The sequence below is a fragment of the Zosterops lateralis genome (assembly GCF_965231275.1).
Source record: "Zosterops lateralis genome assembly, chromosome: 7".
NCBI classification, from domain to species: Eukaryota; Metazoa; Chordata; class Aves; order Passeriformes; family Zosteropidae; genus Zosterops; species Zosterops lateralis.
This window is the reverse complement of record NC_139767.1, coordinates 14,415,260-14,429,951: the sequence shown is the minus strand read 5'-3', so window position 1 is coordinate 14,429,951 and position 14,692 is coordinate 14,415,260. Positions and strand designations below refer to the sequence as shown.

The 14,692-nt window shown below is 37.9% G+C and overlaps 1 protein-coding gene across 9 annotated transcripts in view; it reads right to left on the bottom strand.

Annotated features, from left to right (window-relative positions):
• PDE1A (phosphodiesterase 1A) overlaps positions 1-14,692 on the bottom strand; it is a 149,064-nt gene that overhangs the window by 15,998 nt on the left and 118,374 nt on the right. For all 9 annotated transcript variants that reach the window (XM_083865749.1, XM_083865745.1, XM_083865748.1 and 6 more), the window contains 3 exons: positions 11,269-11,350; positions 9,831-9,951; positions 7,865-8,049 (listed from right to left, as the gene is read on the bottom strand). In XM_083865749.1, coding sequence (XP_083721875.1) covers positions 7,865-8,049; positions 9,831-9,951; positions 11,269-11,350 — 388 coding nt within the window. The remainder of the gene's footprint in view (positions 1-7,864; positions 8,050-9,830; positions 9,952-11,268; positions 11,351-14,692) is intronic.

Sequence of the window (14,692 nt, the reverse complement as noted above, 5' to 3'; positions counted from 1 at the left end):
CTATATTACACGTAATACTTGGAATTCTCATTTCTGCTGTCCTATATCACTCTGATGAAACAGAATTATCTAGCAGTCTAAATGAGGCTGAGACTGGTACAGTGACCAAATAACTAGAATTCAAGTAGACTACTGGTTAACTAATCCTACTAGTGTAAGAGAAATGAAGATGGCGCGATATCTGCCCTCCACTGCTGCACAGGAAGAATTATAATAAATACTGTGGCAGTCTCTGCCTCCAGCCAGCCAAAAAAGGCCAGGACCCTCTGAGGGCAGTGGCTGGGCTGCTGCCCCTCACCCTGCACTGGGTTTTTGGGAAGAGCAAGCTCCCCTTTCCTATGGGCACATTACCATGGCCAGCCAGAGATGGAAATGGAGTATGTCAAATGAATCCAGGTAATCTGGCATTTGCAACAGCTTTAATATTCAATAAAAATAAATAGATTAATAAGATATAAAAGATTAAACAACCATCCATCTTGGCCCTCAGAAAACTTTGAGGGCTTTGGGGTGTGTCAGGCACTGAAGAGCTCAGAGATTGTCTCAGCCATTCAGATAAAGGCAGGCAGGAGAACGTTGTGCAGTGCAGTCAACTTAGGCTATGTGTTGTTGCTTCTGGTTTTGCTCTCTCTGCTTTAATTTGGCAAAAGTGCCAGGAGCCAGGCCTGTTTATGTATTTTTCAGCTGTTGGGTTTGTTTTCTTTACAAGAATGCAAGTGTTATTCAGCAAATTTTGTGTGAATTTCTCTATAAAATAAATGGCTTCTCCTGACTGGTCTGTTAAGGATCACTTAAGTTTATCCCTCTTTTCTGCATTTCTGTGCTGTTTCTTTAAGACAGAAACCCTGTCTTAAAGCACAGCTCTTTATAAGAAGGAACAATGGCATTTGACACATAAACATTATAGAAATGGTGTCTTTCTTCCCTTGTGTTAGTCTGGACTATTGGCAAAATAGCTGTAATGCGATATTTTGTTTGGAAAACTGGTAGGACTCTTAAGGCAACAGCCAAATTTCAGAACAGCTGAAAAACTCCGGTAGTCAGTAATTTTGTATTTCCAGAAAATGTGTTGACAAATGAAGGAAACTTTTTTCCTCTCTTTTTTAATCAGATTATACTCTTTTTTCATTAAGTCACTAAGGGGCTTTGTTTTTGTTTTTCCCTTAACAGGTGTCAGAAAATTTGATTGATTTCTTTTTTTTTTTAATTGTTTGATGGAGTGAATGGGGGCACTGAATCCCTATCAGTCCAATGAAAGGCTACAACTTCCATGAAACTCTAAAATCATCACAAGATTCAATCTCTAGCCCCCAGCTGTAGGACTCTGCAGTGTCCCCAAAGTACCACAGAGGCCCTGAAGGTTCTGTATAATCAACTACAACACTGCTTTCCATCAGCTCTGTTTGTTACTGCCTGTGTGTGCAGCAACACTTTCAAAACATGGTCCAAGTGGTGAAGAAGCTTTGCTACATTTTGGAACTTTCTCTTCAGTATATGTCCATGAACTTTCTTTTCCTCACCTTTCTGTAGTACACAAAAGAGCATTCAACTGCTATGACCTGCACAGTACATGGCTTATAAATTAGCTTCCTGCTTACAGCAACTGCATCACTTGAGCATGTCTTGATTTAACAGGAATGGAGATGAAAGACACAAAAGCCATGTGCAAGCAGGACATCTCAAACCAGCAAATGGCAACTAATGGCAGTGACTGTAAACCCCAGTGAAACAAATATCTGTTCAATCATTGGCTGTGCTTAAAGTAAGCTACAATTCTTTACCCCTAAAGAAAGACATGATGATATGAAAGATTTAACAATTAGAAAACTACTAAATTAGAGAGGAAAGCTGTTAATCTTCACTAAGAATTAAATTATTTGAGGACTCTGTAATGAAGAATGCTGCTGGATGTTCTGGACTCTCTGTGCATACTATGACAAACTTCAATTTCTAGGTATGTCTGCCTTTTTTTTACTGTAAAACAAAATTCCAAAAAGCAGTGACAAAAGACCAAAACCAGGACAACATGGGAAGGAAATGTCCCTTTCTAGGAGACATGTTCTCACATCAGCCATTTTAAAGACAAAATGAAAAGACCACAACAGAGCATCAAAATTTTGCAGAGAAGGAGAGGACTAATCCTGGTGCCTCTGGAACTACCAGGTAAGTTTAAAGATACATCCAAAAGTTCCCAAACAACTGTGATTCTCCCCAGCCAACCTGCCGTTTTCAAACCCAAGAAAATATTGTGGTGACCCACAGAGTTATTTAGATACTGACTCCTTCCACTTTCAACTCCTCACACAAATCTCATCACAGTTATAGAGTAGTATATAAAACCACTGCAAACCATGTAATCCAGTAGCACTTAATCTTATAGCATTATTAGCTAATTAAATCAAACCTTTTCACTAAAGGATTTGGTTAAAAATAATTTGTGAGTTTATAGTTTCCTAGGTTTGTTACCTCCTCCTTTTACTCCTCTTTTGCTGTTTAGCTGTAAGCACACAGGCTTGAATGCTGGAATTTTTGGGACAAGGAATGGAAGGGGCACGCTTCTGTGAGTCTGCTAGAGGGAAAAGATGCTTTAAGTGATGTAGACTGCCACGTGCAGAGATGGACCAGCTATCTGATGTGCACTCCAGGGAGATATAAAGCAGGTTCCATTATTAGGTCAGTTACCATTTCTTAGTCTGTGATTTACCAGGTATTGCCAATACCAAACATTTCTTCCTACTCTTAGCTCAACCCACTCCTTGCACTTACTCAGACCATGCTGAAAAATTCTCCTTTTCCCACTTAACACATTTCTGAATTAGCTCAAAAACTGCTTATGACCTAAGCATTTTAGCACTGCAATTAAAATCACTGTCACTGACACTAGATGGAACTCCTTTAGCCCCCTGAATTGATTATTTTCCAACAGATTAAAACCGTCCATTAGGGTAGATTTCATGTGCCAAACTGTCAGTCAGTTTCTGTGACTGTCACACACATCCTCCCACGGCCCGCCCTTCCTAGCGGCTGCTAAGTCACATTAACATGCTATCAGATCATCACTCTCAGATTTTCACATTTCAGCAGCTGCTACTCTCTTCTTGTTAGTGAGTCTGCAGAGAAAATCTTTCAGACAAAATGGAACTGAACCCTGTGGTTATTGTGACTGGAAGTATGCAGAACTGAAAGTGCCCGAGGGGAGCCTGCAGGTACCATGCATAGGTCTTTCAGAAGAGACATTTGTTATTCAAAATTGCTGGCCATGGGGAAAAAAAAACGGATCTCTACTCCAAAGATGCAATAGTTGTTGTTTTGTCACATTTTTACCATCAAATTTAAGCAGAGGCCAGTGTGAGACACTAGTCCAGCCTCACATATTTTTCATTCCACCTTGATGAGGTCAGTCATCCCAGGCTTACACTTTCCAGCCACACGGCCCAGTGCACTGCCAGAAGTGTTGAGGACAACATTTGTCACTGATGTCTTTCCATACAGATAATGCAAACTTGGGTCAGGTCCTGTAACACTTAATTCTTCAGAAGAGTTACATAAGTATAAGAGAAAAGCAATGCGTTTTTAATACAACTGTTGTTGTATTATCCTGAAGATGGGCCCATTTGATTGGCAGCTGGACCTTTGGTGTGTTGTTCTGCATACCCTTGTGCTGTTATGTGACCTCAGGTGAGTGTCCTGAGCTGCCTGTGCCTCTTTCTGTTCACTATATACAGAAAATAATGATGCATTTTTATCCCTGTAAGCTTATTTACAATGATATCTACTGAAGAGATTAAAGCACGTAAAGCAGCAAGCATGATTACTAGTCCGTACCCTTACATTCTGTTAAGGGTACCTGAGCTTGCCAAGCACAGACCAACTTTATTAGTAACTCTTTGGAACATTTTCATAGAACAAACTAAGCATGACTAAAGGAATAAACATTGTATTTTTAAACATTTAATAATTGTGATATAATTATGTTCTGAGAAGTGCACCATGAAGGATCTTACATGATAGTTAAATCTTTCCCAAGACATTTTGTGTTTCTTACAGCTTTCTCAGTAGGTCAATAACTTTCAGACCTTGAAATCCAATTACAACACATATTCTCTAATGAAAAGAACCTCTCAGATACATTTACTGTCCATTTGCTACAATAAAATAATTGCAAACAGCAGCAGCCATCAACAATATGTGTTGAAAAAAGCACAGGATGGAATAGTATCTTTATCACTCTGTTGAATTGAACAGAGACAGATTATCTGGTGATTGGGGCTTGGAATATTAATTAAACATCAAGGCTTTCAAATTAGAATCCCAGATGTTTGATCATTATAGTAATTCCCTGTTAACAGCATTCCCTGAAAGGCCTGAGAAATATTCCTCTAATTCTCCAGTGGTGAAAAGTTGAAGACCCTTAGGCTATAGAGCACTGAGCTCCTCTGCATCAATTACACAAGACGTGGCCTTTTTAGCAAAGTGAAGGCATCCTATTTACTGAGCCTTCTGTTAAGGAGGCTTTCAAACAGCCGCCTAGGTAAGATAAACACTTTCCTTACTAACACAGGCCTTTCCACAAACAAGACATGCTGTTCCTTGCACAAGGTGCTTGCTCTGAATCATGTCTCAACAGCAACTATCTTTTCAGGGAGAGGTAGCCCCAGCATCTCCAGGAAAGCTTCCCTTGTCAACAACACTGTCATTGAGAATTAGTCTTTTCCTCTGGACTGTCTGGTGCAGGACCAGGTACAGACCATCTTCTCTGGCTCTTGCTAAGGGAGCCCTCGCTCCAGCTGAACTGCCTCCCACCAGTGCTATATGCATAACCTCATCCTGAAAACCTGGCATGAGTTCAGATCATCCTTGGGAAATTATATGGAATGTTGCTAGTTTCCTTTCTGTATTCCTTGAGCATCTGTAGTACTACATTTTATAGAGACAACTTCTCCTGAGCCTGTGAACTAAACTGGGAACAATATCTGGTGTTTGCAGAGCCCATTGACAAGAATGCAGATGGTTCCTTTAACAGCACAAGCTCTGTTTGTCATAGTCAGCTCAGGAAGTGTGTTTGAAGATCCGAGAGAAAGCCTGTTTACTACCACAACACAGTCCTCATATGTGTGACCTCCTCAGTGCATTCAGCAATTTGTAACTTGTCATGAATTATCTTGCTAGGAATGATGACAGCACTTTTTTCACCTGGCAGTGATTTATCTCTGACATATCTTCTCTCAATGCATGCTCCTACTAACATATGAATAAAACACAAGTTCACACATATGCCCAAAGCAGCCTAAAGGTTTTTCATCAAGCATGGAGTCAGAGAAGGTAGCATGAGATCTACACAGGATGGGAACATTTGAAGTTCAAGGGCTCAGGTTATTCACTTACAAGCTTAGTCAAACCTGGTTAATCTGAAAATAATTTCAAGTGGAAGGGGGATGTACTGCAATATTTTTTATTCTTTACTAGATGTTCATTTTGCACAGACTGATTAAGGATTTTCAGTCTTTGCAGGGTACAGCTTCAGAGCAGATATAATGGACCAGTTGAAGCAGACTCCCTTTTCTATTGTGGCAAGGATTACATGTTACCTCAGAAAGTGCTCTATAGAAGGCTATTGTTACTCAACAAAAAACTATTTTACAGCAGTCCTTAGGGCCCAAGTATGGACTATGGATGCAGAAATTCTTCCAAATGAATGGAAAATAAAACTTCCAAAAAACCTATATAATCCACCCCACAGCTGTTAATTTTTTTTAAAGAAACACCTAACTATCTGTTTAGTACCACCTTACTAACAAAATATAAATGTGCACTGAAAGTATTTGTGTTATTCACAAAGTTTCCTCTACAGGTTAATCAGGCACTCTGAAGGTCTCTATGCCATGCTCCAGTCAACTGCAGATGTTGCTGCAAGTAGCCTCTTTGTGGCAGCAGATTTCTATAAATCTTTTCCTCACAGAGTGGTTCAAAAAACAGATTCAGCCACAATCACACAGAGACGATATTGTTCATCAGGCTCTGGCCCCAACACCATTGGGGCCCAACACTATTTTCACTTACCCATTAGCTTCCCTAATGTATGTTTTACTGCAATTTCATAATTCTGTTCAGGAAGTACTTAGACATGCTTCATTACTCAAGTTGATGGAAGAAAAGGAGGTTAGAACAACCACAATCCCAACAAAATCCATGGAGCCTTGAACATTTACATCTCTGTTTGTCAGAGTACAAAGCATGTCCAGAATTTCCTGGATTTTGCTGGGCCTCACGTTGATATTGACTGCAATCTTACCCAAAATAATTTTTAAATCTCTTGCTGCAAGTAGCTTTGTGTTTTCAATATCTGTCAACAGCCCAGTAAAACTGGGCTAAATATATCAGTAATTTATAGAGCACAACACAACTGGGAATGAAGGGGAAGCAGTGCCCTTTGATAGCACTGTACACCTCCAGAACAACATATCAAAAAGCTGATGTACCAGAATCAAACTGGTTAGTTCTATGTAACTGGAAATGGGAAATTTCAGACAAGTTCTCCATTATGGTACATTGAAGGACCTTCCATGTCACCAGCTCAGGGCTGCTTGATTTCTGTGGGCTGTAGCTAAGTGGCCTTGGACACTCTGATGGTTTTCTGTTATTACTGACCACTGCAAATTAACAGTTTTTTCTTTTTGACCAGCCATTATTAGTTGGGCAACACCAAAGGAAGCAATTGGTTATATAAAGCTTCTCATGAAGAAGAGACAATATTAATGGAATTCTCTCCACACATGCCCCTTCCACATGACTCTTTCAAACCTTGTCACAAAAGATGTATGGAAGCTTATTCTTAATATCCTCCTAATGAGAATATTCATTTGCAATTTAGCACTAGATTATATTTTATCACTGTTCAGCACTGTTTTTCTGTCTTGTCTGACACCTCTTTGGGAAAAAAATATTGATTTGGATGATGGGATGAAAAACAAAGCTGGCACTGGGATCTCATTCCCAGCTGTCAGTGTCAGGTCATGTACAGCAGGACCTGTCTCAGCAGTGAAATGCTATGCTGAAATATTCCAGGTACTTACTAGGAAATAACACAGACTGTGGACAAAATATTCCCAAATGGCATTCATTTGACCTGGATCTAAACTATAAACTCTTTTCAAAAATTATCATTCAGGTGATTGAAAAATATTTTTTGAAAAAATGAAAACAAAAGTTTTTTTGTTTTGAAAAACAAAATCAGGTAACTGTAATTTCAGATAATTTTCAAGTGTGGCTTATGAAATTAGATGCAGGATTGGCTTTATTAACTATCTACTGGCAAATGAAGAGTCACTTTTGGCTACTTGGGCCTAATGCATGCAGCGATTGCCCAGATCTTCAGATGCACTGGGTCATTTAAATAATTGCCTACGGCATAGTCCCAATAAGCCTGCATTATTGAATTTTGTTCCATACAGTGGGGAACAAATAGCATTTCTAATAGCAAAGTATAACTTTTACATTTCTGAAAAAATGTGGCAGCACACACCACTTTGAATTGTTGATTTTGGCATTTAAAGCAGATGTCAGTATCAGCTACAGTTAAAAGTGAAGAATGCACATTTCTAGACCAGATCTCTAAAGGTAAGCTGTGCAGCATGAGCTTTATTGCACAGACTATACTATGATTTACTCTCATCTCCTAACCCCCTATACCTCTTTAGACCTCCTGGGAGAGCAAAACAGGAGCATCTAAAACCAACATTAAGACATAAAATATATGAGTACAAGACAACTATGTATTTTTACAGATTGATAGAAATTAAAAGGTGAAAGTAGGTGAGATCTTAGGGAGTAACCTATAAACACATTCCAGCTTAACATATCATACCTTCTGCTGCTAATTCTTTCCACCTTTCTTTGTTTGTTTGAATGATCTTCATCAAGTTGTCCTTGAAACCCCTTAGATCTACAGTTGCTAGAGAATTTTCTGCATGAGCTCCTCCCTCACCGGTACTTTTAAACCCAGGTCGTCTTTGTGCTTCAGCATTGCTTACTGCTCCCAAACTATTTTGGCTAGGCAAGGGAAAAAAAAAAAAACCAAATTATAAACACAGCCAGGAAATTCTAATAATACATAAACAGTTCATGTCAATCAAGTTGCTGAGGAACTAACCTGGAAAAATGGTTTTTACAAGAGTGTCCCTAAGATACAAGATGTCTTGCTGACCATTTTCCAGGGAATTCTTGAAAAAATATGACAGCTGAAAAAACATTACTTGTAATCCAATTCTTAAAAGAATGTTTACACAGCCATTTTGGAACAGCTTCTTAGCTGTGTTTTTGAATGGTGACTGGTATCTTTGGGTCTCACAGGAAAGACATTTGATTGTTATTTTTTGACCCATTAAAAAAAAAAAAGGAAGATATGACATACATGACAGGTAAGTTTTGCATGAGCTGAAAATTCTCTTCAAGCTATAAACCTTCAAGTCTAGTCAAAATGAGATTTAAGTGGCTTTAAAATCTGCTAAATTGAGACTGCAGCTACTTTACATCTACAGATAAGTAGATGTGAAATTATCCATATGTGGTAGATATAGTGGGAAAGGTGAGAAAAAAGAATGAATGCTCTTTTTTTCTTAGAAGTAAAAAATAAGACCTATTTCCAACCTTGTGCAGATACTCATGTCTTAATAGGTTTTGTTTACTCAGTTTTGCTGAATGGTTTATCTCATTGGTACCACACACAGATGTTAATATGCATACAAATGGGTTTCCATTAATCAGAAAATAATTGCTGTGAACATAGCAACAAGAACTTCACAGGAAGAGTTAACTATCATTTCCGTGTGCTCCAGAGATGTAGAATGGAATACAATGGAAAGAATAGGCCATAATTCTAATGTTTTCCAGGCACCATCTCATGGTGTCCGAGCAGTAGTGTGTGTGCAATTCTCTGGCTGAGACTTTTCTGTATCATGCTGTAGGCTCTCCACTCATACGTGTGGAACTTGATTCCATACAAAAAAAAAAAAAAAAAAAAAAAAAAAAAAAAATCTCTTTATCCTCCATGTCACATGAGGAAGTTTTGCTGGATCATAAGCCTTTTTTCATTTAGCATTCAGTCATGAACATCAGCCAAAAATGAAACCCGAAGCTGCTAATCAGTTGCAGCTGCTAATCACTCATTTGTGAAGTATGTAAGAATATTTGTTACCAGTAATACCTTAGTTTAGCACTGTTCCCCAAAACACTAAGAACACCATCATAAATACCTACTTCTAGTAACTTCTACTTGCTTCTAGTAAGCAAAATATTGGAAAGAGCTAGGTTGACCCTTTTATTACTGAAATCTAACTAATGCCCAGCAAATGAAAAATTGCCTTACAGAGTTATCCTTTAGCAACCTCAGTGAAAGCTCAAATTACAGTTTTAAAATGAAATAAAAATATTATAACAGAGGCAGTATTTGTAAAGGCAGTATCTGATTATTCAACAATGCTTTCAGCAAGGAGTCACTCAAATTACACTGTCATAGCTACTCTGCCTTATAGGTACAGGAATTTCAATAGCCTATTGCAAAGATTATATTTAAAAATAGTAGAAATAAATTTCATGTTTTGTATGTGTTTATTCTGATCATTATTGGGGTTTTGCCTTTTTATATGTGCAGTTGTTCAGATAATGGTGTAAAATAGCCCATTGCAAATACAACGCAGCCCCACAGGGTGGCAATACTGCACAGCTGTTTGTTACCTCTCAACTTCAAATAACCGAGATAACTCTGAGAATTACATCATTATGACTATTATATGAGCTTATGTTAGTTCAATAACAAAGCAGTGTATTCATACCTGGGGGTCCCAAATGCAGGACTTTCAGATTTTGTCGCTTCCTCTATAAGAGGCATAACAATTTTCTCCATTGAATCAGTAAGAAGAGAAAATGTTGGTTCTACTATGAAATCAATGAATCCTAAAGAAGAAAAAGAGAGAAAATCAGGTTTTACGTTTCCACAAGTCTCAGATCTAAAAATTAATACTTGATATTGGACTTATTTTTTAATTGTAGTCCCAATTGAATATACTAGATATACTGCCAGTACGGTCTTGAAGAAAAAGCACAATTGAAAAAAAAAAAAAAAAAAAAACCCACCTGAAGATGTATAGGTATAAGTAGATATTAATAATTAAAGCTTTTCATTTCTTTTTCTTGTAAATTTTATGCACTGCAGAACACACCTACCATTTGAAATGAGTATTAATTATTGAATAGAAGGAAAGTTACTGTTGAGCCAGAGTGCTACAAGTCATGCTGACTCTTTTACCATTCGGAGTTTCTTGCCAAGGAGTTAATATTTCAAATTGCTGTTTATTATTCTGTGGAGGTAAAGTGTTATTTCACAGTGTGTAGGAGTGTTCTGTCAAATCAGTGAAGAGAACAAGTAATATCCTTAGGAGACAGCATTCATCCCACAGTTCTGAGATGTCAGCTCTGAACAATGTCTTTTACATTCTAAAGTGCTCATCACAGTATGGAATGACACAGTGAGAGAATGAAGCATTATTCTCTACTGAGCACTTAACAGAAAAAAATATGTTAAAACATGAGCTAGCAATGGATTTCCAGATGTCTTCATGCTCAAACCATGCAACACAGCGTGAAGGTGAGCAACAGGGATTCAGACTAGGATCCAGCTTCTTTTCTGCAGTAGGTATGATGCTCAAGCATATTGACTTCAATATTGACTTCCCAGTGAAATGGAATAAAGGATATGCAAAGTGATAGAATGCAGTGGTCCTCGGCCCAGGTCAACCCAGGGAGGCTTGACCCTCTGTAATGTGACCTCGAGACACTGATAGGCTTACTTGCAGCCCAGAGAGCTGATTTATTGATTAGCTTTAAGTTGAGATGCATTTACACACTGGTACTTTCAGATGATAATAGAGACAGACCTGTGAGTTCTTGAGCAAGAGATAAGCACTTTGAGGACATGATCTGCCAGACTCTGAAGTGTGCAGTAGAGTAGAAGCTGGGCTCATGTCCAGTACCTTGGTTAATCCTTCTCCTACCCCTCCTTCACATATGGTGAAATTACATCATGTTCTTTTGAGACCAGCACCATTCTGCTGTAAAAGCACCTGAGTCTGATGAACAGATAGGTGCAAAGAAACACCTTCCATATAATGGAATTTTGAGCATTTAAAATTCAAAATAGGTAAATGAAATGTCCTTTTGAATTTACATGCTCCTACACAGGCAAAAACAACGAAAAACACAGTTTGTCATTACCTATTTGAGACTGAGCTACCAAAGTGGACTTGCGGTCACAAAGCGGGGAAAATTGAAGACCTAAAGCAGCCTCCTTATCTCCCTGTAAACAACAATGTTTAATATTATAAGCATATATTTGCTAGAGGGACAGATAGACAAAGGAATCTGAATATTCTTAGTATTTATTAAACAGATCACTTCATTAATTTATATTCCTAAATAAAAACAAGTCAGAGAAAATCTTCAAATCTTCAAATTTTGATTAAGAGTCTAAATTCTGACTTACTTTTGGCAACTTTTATGCAAAGAAACTTACTGCAATCAAGTTCTCTTCAACAGCAAGGCATCTGCCAACGAGATTTAAAATATATGAAGTCCTTGTATTCATAGTTTAGTTCTGCTGATCCCAGATGTAATGGGACTAGCAATACTTAGACATGTTTGTAATAGTATGCCAAATGCTGAGTGTTTCCTTCTATTACATTGGTTCATCCAGCATGGAAAAATCTTTCAATGGACTTACACTCAGGTCAAGTGTATGAACTGACTTGAACTTATTCTCACTAGCAGGCATGTCTCTCTGCTGCTGAAGCCACAAAAAATACAAATTCAGTTTCATTACAAGATGATTTGTACAACCTAGGTCTGATTTTTTTTTCCTCACTTAGCAGATTAGAAGAGTCTTTTTGCTGCAAAAACAGGAGAGGGTGCATCAGACAGGAAGGCGTATCTCCATTTTCAGCATGGTAGACCAACTGATTTGCAAAACTTCAAAAAGAAAGTCCAGTGACACAAAAAAAAATTACCCTTTGAAGAGACATCTTTCAAAGGAGGTTATAATTTGTGTTGCTGCTACCCAGAAGCACTGATATTATAGATATTGTCTTGTAAGTCAAGTAAACCTATATATTTGTCACGGAGAGTGCTGTTAATGATCATTCAGTTGGGAGTACTACATGAACTTACCATTCTCCCAAGGAAAACTGGGAAAACAGAAACTGATGGATGAAGGGGGCAGTATCAACCTTTCTTAGTGTTTTTATCATGTATCACTGAAGTATATTTAGGAAAGGTTTAGAACCATGAAAGCAGTAAAACCAATGCAGCCGCAGGAACGGATGCAGCTCGCATTTCATGTGAAAGTGGAGAGCTTTATCACTAGGGCCATTACATTTTATATTCAAGTGTTAATAATTTGAACTCAGAGTGTGGAAGAACACATGAACACTTGCTACTAGGAGCAGTGGGAGTGGCATCTCCATGAAAATACAGGGGCCAGATTGTAATATCATATACAGTGGGTAGTTCTAATTATTTCAGCTATGGTTGACTACAGGATATCTAAAGTAATATTAATTTTGCAACTTTCTCATCTAAAGGTATTTAAAAAGAGAAAATTACACACTAATAATGGATGAGTTTGGATTTTTTTTGTTTTCAAGTGGCTCTTTACCCCAATTATGAATTACTTTGCAATCAACATAATATTAATTAATACTTAAGTGTCATTTAAGTCTAAGACTACTGTAAGTTGTAATAATGGGCACAGCACTGATATTCAAACCTGTCATTAGAATTTAATGAGATTTAAAAACAAGATACAAATCAAACAGTAAAAAAATGCTTTGTCCTTGGACTCACTTTTAACTCTCTTTTAGTGGCTCTGGATCTATTCATATTGTGAGTAGAGTGTTATAAGCACTGTGGTACTTCTTTGAATTACTTGAACTATTTATTTCTTTACTTTTAAGGATTTAAGATGGGTGGCTGTATTTTTATTTTAAATAAGTAAACCATATTTTCCTTAGTGTTGCAATATACTTTCTGTAGCTGTTGCTTTTAAACTTAAAGTGTTGTTGGGCTTTTTTTCCTGAAGTTAACACTGGAACATATTTTAACCATTAGCTGTAGTTAAAGTTTTTGTCAAGGTGAATGTTCATTTTTTTTGCTGGTACTCACTACTTTGAAAGCTGTCTGTGAAAGCATTGGATTTGCATCAGCTGTTTCAGAATCTGCTGCTTTTCCCACAAGGCACAGAAGTAGTTTAAAGAAAAGAAGGGGAGGAATTAAGGGGTTTTATATGCATTTGGACTACGTCATCTTGGCTGGAACAGATTTGGAAATCCCAGAGATTTCTATCACAAGGCTCAGGTCAACAGACCAGAGGATGCACAACAAGCCAGTGCATCTAGTAACTAGGAGACCTACTGTGTCTGCGCTGCTCAGTGCATTTATATATGTGCTGATACTTCATCACACTTTACAAGTGCTGGAACTACCGCACACACACAGTCCTTAGCAGTACATGGAAAGAATTGTTTCTCATACACTCCCTTGCAGCCTAGAAGACTTTCATATTTTATACTGCTGAGTTGCACACACATATACATTTTCACTTGTTCTATTGTTAAATGCCTTCTCGAGTTTTTGAGCAACTTCTTTAGGATCCAGTGACTTCTTCTACTGAATGGATAAAAGAATAACTAAAACATAAGCTGGTCCTAACATTCAGTGACCAGTGTGGTACTGTTTACCGCTAATGCTACCTCCACTTGGCTGGACACATTGTCTCACTCTCCCATGGGTCCTGTCTAGTCTGTCTCTCTGTGTCTAAAATGTTCTTACAGCTGTCATTTTATGACCTTTTTCTTGGGCAATCTGCTTCTCTTTTTTGCTCTCAAGTTCAAAATCCTCAAAATTTCCCTTGACAGAAGCAGACACAGACTCATGACTGCTCATTGTTTCCACAAAACTCAGTCCATTTATTATTTATATTAAGGTACCAGCTCTCCAGTCTGCTTCCCTATTGCAAAGGCCAGAGTCAAGAATGCCCTGATGCTCCCTACTGAGAATTCATATGAAGAATCTCCAGGACATAAGCAGGAACCTTATATGGCAGATGGGTCTAACAACCTCATGGTTTAATATATTTTATTATCTGGTCCCTTTTTCCTGTGTTACCCTTCCAATTTGAAAATGTCAACACACAGCAAAATTAAGACAATCAAGCTGAGCAAGACATTCCCTGTTCCCTGATCTGTATTAACCCTTTTTAAAATCTGTGCATAACTCTAGAAATTGTCATACCTAAACCGGACTTTGATTATCAATTGTACTTCAGTAACTGTTATGCTTACAATGTGCATGGTTGCAAATATTAATTATGGGGAGAGCATTTTCCCTCTGGAGAAACGTTTTTTGTTTCACCTGCTGAGGTGAGTCCAAAAATGACAGCAGTGACACCAACATCTACTGGGTTTTCTTTTGGAATTCAGTACCTCACAGAAATGAAAAAGCTTTCACAATGGTGTGTCTTTGCTTTTGGATTAGGGTACATGGTCACAACATTAACAGGATGGTATTGTCTAACCTCTGGCTTTGGATCAGGCTGTTATGAAAGTAACACCTTCAGATCTATGTGGCATATGCATGGCAAATACAA